Source organism: Pimephales promelas, chromosome 4 (genome assembly GCF_988280905.1).
Source record: "Pimephales promelas chromosome 4, fPimPro1.hap1.1, whole genome shotgun sequence".
Classification (NCBI taxonomy): Eukaryota; Metazoa; Chordata; class Actinopteri; order Cypriniformes; family Leuciscidae; genus Pimephales; species Pimephales promelas.
In genome coordinates, this window is record NC_142772.1 from 1,537,890 (window position 1) to 1,544,864 (window position 6,975).

The 6,975-nt window shown below is 36.9% G+C and overlaps 1 protein-coding gene across 1 annotated transcript; it reads left to right on the top strand.

Moving 5' to 3' along the window:
* The first annotated feature begins 924 nt into the window (after nt 1-924).
* On the top strand, nt 925-2,646 carry LOC148981532 (uncharacterized). The gene is made up of 2 exons (XM_089129720.1): nt 925-1,337; nt 1,468-2,646. The coding sequence occupies exons 1-2, from the start codon at nt 1,128-1,130 to the stop codon at nt 2,137-2,139; spliced, it is 882 nt and encodes a 293-aa protein (XP_088985846.1). The 5' UTR covers nt 925-1,127; the 3' UTR covers nt 2,140-2,646.
* The last annotated feature ends 4,329 nt before the right edge of the window (nt 2,647-6,975 follow it).

Consider the following 6,975-nt stretch of genomic DNA (forward strand, 5'->3'; position numbering starts at 1 on the left):
AAGTGTAAAATCCCTCAGATTGGGTGATCTGCTTGTACACTCCAAGAATGCTGGGTTGTTTTAACCCAATTTTGGGTCAAAAATGGACAAACTCAAATATTGGGTTACAGTTTTTCTCAATTGCTTTGGCTCAGTTCTCAAATGTTTTTTTTATTTCCCAAAACATTAAGTTCAGATCTCTGAACAATTAGCTTCTTTTTCACATCAGATTGGAATTTCTTATTGATTTGAGCAAATTGCAAATGCTTTGGCACATGTGTGCAAAGAGTACATACAACTGTCTGCAGTTTGGACAACAAATAATTGTATATGGCTTGTTGATCAAAACTGATGACTCAATTCTCACTTACACTGTCAAACACTTCAGAACTTTTCAGACATTTTTTATTGGGTAGGCCATCACATTCAAAACTATTTATTCAATTATCATAATTAGTATACATGAATGTATATTCTAAGATATATCTGACATTGACATTGTTTGTAATGTTTGCTAAATTGGAACATGACTTCTAATTGCATTCGCAATCTAATTGCAAATTACCTCTAATATGAATCAACCATTTAACCATTTAACCAATCAACTTTGGGAGTATATATATATATATATATATATATATATATATATAGATTGCCCACAGCACAATCACTGCTGTAGAAGTTTTTTGAGAATGGAGGACATTCACAACCCTGAACTGCAGCAACCTGCTCGTGGAAGAGCAATTGGAAGGCGTGTAAGAATACGTGGTGGTGGTAGAGGAAGAAATAATCGAGGAAGAGGTGGAAATAGAAGAGTCAGAATCTCTGATGAAATCAGAGCCACACTTGTGGATCATGTCATAAATCATGGTTTACTGTAACAATGGAAGAGGCTGGTCGAAGAGTACAGCCTAATGTAAACAGGTCCACAGTGTCATCAATTGTGCAAACCTTTCGTAGGGAAAACAGGTAAATATGTTTTTTTTTTGTTTTGTTTTACAGTATGTAAAGTATTTTTACAGTATAAACAACAATATTGTAAAAATAAATGCAAGTCTATTTTTTTATTCTATAGAACTGCACAACAACCTCGCGCTGGTGGCAGAGCAGCAGTATTTAACCAACTGCAAGAACAAGAAATTTGCAACATGGTCATAGCCAACAATTCCATCAGGCTAAGAGAGATCCAAAGTGCAATCATAAATGACAATAATGTCTTTGCAAATATAAATTCTGTCAGCATTTCCACCATAGACAGAGTTTTAAAAAGACATCAGATGACTATGAAACAGCTCTATAAGGTGCCATTTGAGAGGAACAGTGAAAGAGTCAAGGGGTTGCGGTACCAGTATGTCCAGGTAAACCATTGGTGTGCACTTAGTGAGTTGTCCTGTTTTTCTAAGATGCCTGCATTACTTTACTGTAAGTATCAGAAGCCCATAAGAAAAAACATTTACTGTTACATTTTTTTTCTGTGTTTCTTCATAGAGAATCATGGAGTTAGAAGTACATGAAACGACCCACATTCTTGTTTTTGTGGACGAGGCTGGGTTTAATCTGTCCAAAGGCCGGAGACGTGGTCGCAATCTCATTGGACACCGAGCCACAATTGACACACCAGGCCAACGTGGGGCCAATATTACAATGTGTGCTGCCATTTCAGAGAACGGTGTGAGCACACATATTCCACACATTGGGCCCTATAATACCCAACTTCTCCTGGCCTTCCTAAATGCACTTTACAGAGACCTGATTCCAGAACAAGAAAGAGGTTTAGTTAGACCACATTTGCCTAATTATGTTGTTGTCTGGGATAATGTCAGCTTCCACCGAACCAACAGTGTTAGGGACTGGTTTGCTGCACATGAAAGGATAACAGTGGAATTCCTTCCACCATACTCTCCATTCCTAAATCCAATAGAAGAGTTTTTTTCAGCATGGAGGTGGAAAGTGTATGATCATAGACCACAAAATCAGATTTCTTTGTTGGATGCCATGAATGCTGCATGTGAGGACATCACAGCTGACCATTGCAGGGGATGGGTGCGGCATTCGAGGAGATTTTTTCCACGGTGTGTGGCAATGGAAAACATCAGATGTGATGTTGATGAAAATCTTTGGCCTGACCAACGTGAGCGACAAGATGTCCACCAAGAATAATTTGTTCGTTTTTTTTTCCCATGAATGTCATTTGTTGTTTGTGTAATTGTGGTAATACACAAATATGAAATGTAAAGTGAAATCTTGTTACTGTTGTCAGTTACTTTACATGTACAGTTACAGTAATACCCTTGTATTGTGTATATGAAGTACAAAAATAAACACTGTAAAAATACAAATGTTCAAAGATTTTTTTTTTTCTACATACTATTGACTTTTCTCAACAAATATGAGATTTGTTTACAGTAAACCCTTAATTTTTATGGTTGATTGTTGTGGTGAAAAAACAACTAAACATTTTGACCAGTGTGGCTCACACAATGACAATAAAACTTTAGATTTTGGTGGCCTTGGCCAAATTATTGACATAATAACTAGGTTTTGAAGCATGAATTGAATGTTTTGGGTGAGTAACTACATTTTGCAGACATGGTATAAAGTTTTGAAGTTCCTGCAAACAGTTGTGACATTTGCACTCACAGTTTAGGGAATGTTAAGACTGTTTCGAAAAATGTGCCAAAGCAATTGAGAAAAACTGTAAAAATGTAATTTAAAAATGTAACCCAATGGCTGGGTTTGTCCATATGATGTTACCCAAAATTGGGTTAAAACAACCCAGCATTTTTTAGAGTGTACAGTTGTGGTGTTTGGAGCATTGGTCATTTTGAGAACAATATCGGTTGTAAAATTGGATTTCATGGCTGAAGTGAACCTGCCGCACAACATTTGCATTGCAGTGAGGAGTGGACGCGCGCTGGTTTCTCATATCTGTTCAGTCAGTTCAGCTTTCTGCCGGAGCAGCCTGAGAGAGAGACTGAGGTACATTACTTCACGACTGCATTTCTGTGTCTTCTGTGCTAAAACCTGAGGCAACACTGCCCCCTCTCGACACCGCTCTCACGACGCAGACGATCCTGCATCTACTGCCTCAATCCTTTACTGAAGGACACAGCCGGCTCTGCAAAGTTATGTTGATGACACTTTATTGTCAGTCGAAACAATAATCCCAAGTTTGATTTGAAAGATTCTTTCATTACAGAACACCTGCAATTTCTGACATTTTTCTTTTGAGAAAAATGGGAAAAAAAATGGTGTAGAAACAATTGGTGGTAAATTTCACAATTAATTATGAAGAAGCGACATGAATTAAACATTAAAAATAGTGTTTTCTAAGCATACTTTAATCATCTTTCCCTTAGAAAAATCATTGTTTTTTACAAAGTAAAAATACCTTTTGCATTTCAAACCAAAGAAAGTATTTATAATTCAACACAATGTCCATGTTATTGTTTGTCATCAAACTCCACAGTGATTTCCAATTTTATGTATTAAGACATGTATTAGGGGTCCATAAAATACTGTCTGCAATATACAACACAATGCAATATCAAACTCTATGTGTATTACAATTTGAGATTTTGTAGCATAATCCAGAATGGGCCATTTTATTGCATCAAAGAAATACATCTGCAAGACAGAGACATGATATTAAAGGTATGTATGTGCCGTGCTCCTTGACAATAAATATATCTGTCACTCAATGAAAACAAAGGTCTTGGGAACAGTAAATGTAGATTCACTCAATCCAATCCTTAGATCAAAGATAATCTGAATAAATCAAGTCACGGATATACAAAAAGAAGCTCATGGCGAAGAGAAACGGTGATAGTGAGGAAAAGCAGGCAGATTTCACAGAGCAAACTGAAGGCCAATAGAAGACCTTGAGGAACCTTGAGGCTCAGATAACATGTTCCTGAAACAAACATGTGCACACGCTTTTCATACTCCTCTTCGTCTCCACACTTATGCAATTAATTCACCCTGAACCACTTCACAGAAATATTTCACTGCCTTTGCATCTATTTAACCTTTCCTTTTTTGAGGATTGAATAATAATATTTGTTTTTATTTAGAAATAACAGACACATTGTAAAAACGTGCCTTTGGCAACATTTATGCAAAATTATAAATGTGGCTTCTTGCATAATTCTCAACACTGTGAAATGTAAGTTGCATTTTCATGAATCAAATCACTTGTGGAGAAAATTAATCAGAAATGAAATGTTAAATGGTAACACTGTATCACAATTTAAAATAACTAGTTATAGCTATATGTACACTCACCTAAAGGATTATTAGGAGCACCATACTAATACTGTGTTTGACCCCCTTTCGCCTTAATTCTACGTGGCATTGATTCAACAAGATGCTGAAAGCAGTCTTTAGAAATGTTGGCCCATATTGATAGGATAGCATCTTGCAGTTGATGGAGATTTGTGGGATCGAAGCTCCCGTTCCACCACATCCCAAAGATGCTCTATTGGGTTGAGATCTGGTGACTGTGGCGGCCATTTTAGTAGTCAACTCATTGACATGTTCAAGAAACCAATTTCAACCAAATTCTGACTCTACCATCAGAAATCGAGACTCATCAGACCAGGCAACATTTTTCTAGTCTTCAACTGTCCAATTTTGGTGAGCTCTTGCAAATTGTGGCCTCTTTTTCCTATTTGTAGTGGAGATGAGTGGTACCCGGTGGGGTCTTCTACTGTTGTAGCCCATCCGCCTCAAGGTTGTGTGTGTTGTCTGCATACCTCGGTTGTAACGAGTGGTTATTTCAGTCAAAGTGTCTCTTCTATCAGCTTGAATCAGTCGGCCCATTCTCCTCTGACCTCGAGCATCAACAAGGCATTTTCGGCCATTTTCACTGGATGTTTTTCCCTTTTCACTCCTTCTCATTCTTTGTAAACCCTAGAAATGGTTGTGTGTGAAAATCCCAGTAACTAAGCAGATTGTGATATACTCAGACACCAACAACCATGTCATGCTCAAAACTGCTTAAATCCCCTTTCTTTCCCATTCTGACATTCAGTTTGGAGTTCAGGAGATTGTCTTGACCAGGACCACACCCCTAAATGCATTGAAGCAACTGCCGTGTGATTGGTTGATAAGATAATTGCATTAATTAGAAATTGAACTGGTGTTCCTAATAATCCTTTTGGTGAGTGTATACAAAGCAAACACATTTGCTGAAGCACTGCCATTTCATCTGCTTCTACTACAGCAGAAAATACACACATATGGAGCTGATTATATGATGCAAACCAATGATGCACAGAAACAGGTCTTTAAAAGGGGTCATATTATGTTATTTTCAAAGGTAATTATTTTGTGCATTGGCTATAATATAATGTTAACATGATTTAATGATAACAAATACATTACTTTTCGATTATTGTAGATCATCTATGCCCAGTCTTTCTAAAAAGCACCTATTTATACGAAGCCCCTCCTTCCAAAAGCGCATTGGCCAGCAAACCCAATGTGTTGTGATTGGCCGAATACCTCATGCGTGTGTTGGAAATGTAACGCCCCTCACTATAATCACGAGCTTCAGCTTCCAAAGTAATTATAAATCATCGATCAGAGCGAACTTAGCAGAAGGTTTCTGTGGAAAGCTGTAATAGGGATAAGGAAACTGTGTTTGTACACATAAATCCATCACTGCAGTTTTGATTGTAAGAATGACAAACAAAACAATGTAAAAATTGTAAAACCAAAAGGAGTATTGTTAACTCTGTGGTGTGTAATACGTCACGTTGTTCTTCCTTCAATAAAAACGTTAATGAAATAAAAAAAAAGAATAACATTGCACAAAGCTCCTAATGTGAACAGTCAATAGAAAACACTTTCACAAATAATGAAACATTCTGACAGACTCTGATTGCTCTACCAAAAGTTGAAATTGCCCCATTTTTTAGAAATAGCCTCTGTGCACAGTGGATCCTCTGTAAAATACGCCGCACACACACAAACATTTGAGTTGTACAGTTGTGGAGCAGTGCTGTAAATACATCTTAACCATTGTTACATAAATTGTGTCCACTTTCTGAAGGCATTTCCAGCGAGTGGTGTGGGGAAGTGAGGGAGAATTCAAGCCGTTTTACAAAAATAATACACCTTTTTGTGGGAGACTTTGAGCTTGTAACTTTTGCAGATAGCAAAGAAAAAGGAAAACATGAGAAATGCACCATGGCGTCTTTACAGATTTGCAGCGCCTGGATAGATTTGTGTTAAAAGAAATACAAGTTGTTGGTGTTTTACTCCCACTTGTGTTCATTTCAGCTGGAAACTGCAATTAATTGTGTGCATATTTTGCAAAAATTTAGGCAGAAGGTCCAACAGATCCTACACTTCAGTCATGACCAGGGCCCGTATTTATAAAAAAATACCAATGCCAAGTCTGATAAAAAAAATTTTCAACCGATCCTTTCGTTAAATATTTAATTTTCTCTAATTTTAAATATGATACTAGATCACATAACCACATGTTAGATGTGATTGTCAATTGGGGTTTTGCTTTGTAGTTATGTACGGACCACGAACATGTCAGAATTTCATTATTGGCATTCATTATTTTTATTTATTTATTTATTTTTGGATTATTATTATTGATATTGTTGTCTTGACTTGTATGTAATATATTGTTATGTATTTTGGTGGAATGGGTTATTGTGGGGGGAAAGCTTTAACTTTGATTGTATCTGCTTTATGTTAATGCTTTGAAAAAGTTGATAAATAAATGTAAAAAAAAAAATACCAATGCAAAGAGTCGCTCCTAGTTAGCCTGGGAAAACCCAGACAACTTCCGTCAAATTTTGATTTGGTCTGAAAGTTAGTCTGGCAAAGAGCTCATTCAAGTCCATTTCCAATCCGGTCAAATCGAGGCACCAATCAGAAACGTTGGGGCGGGCTTTACACGATGACAACAACGCTGGGATTTTGAAGCAGATTTTGTAGCCTACTTTACAAAGTTTTTAAGTTTGCCTCCTGAAC

Bases quoted from the DNA above. Each gene is read 5' to 3' on its own strand.
- LOC148981532 (XM_089129720.1), top strand. From the start codon at position 1,128: ATGGTCATAGCCAACAATTCCATCAGGCTAAGAGAGATCCAAAGTGCA. The intron at 1,338-1,467 runs GTAAACCATTGG...GTTTCTTCATAG, and splicing joins TGCGGTACCAGTATGTCCAG to AGAATCATGGAGTTAGAAGT.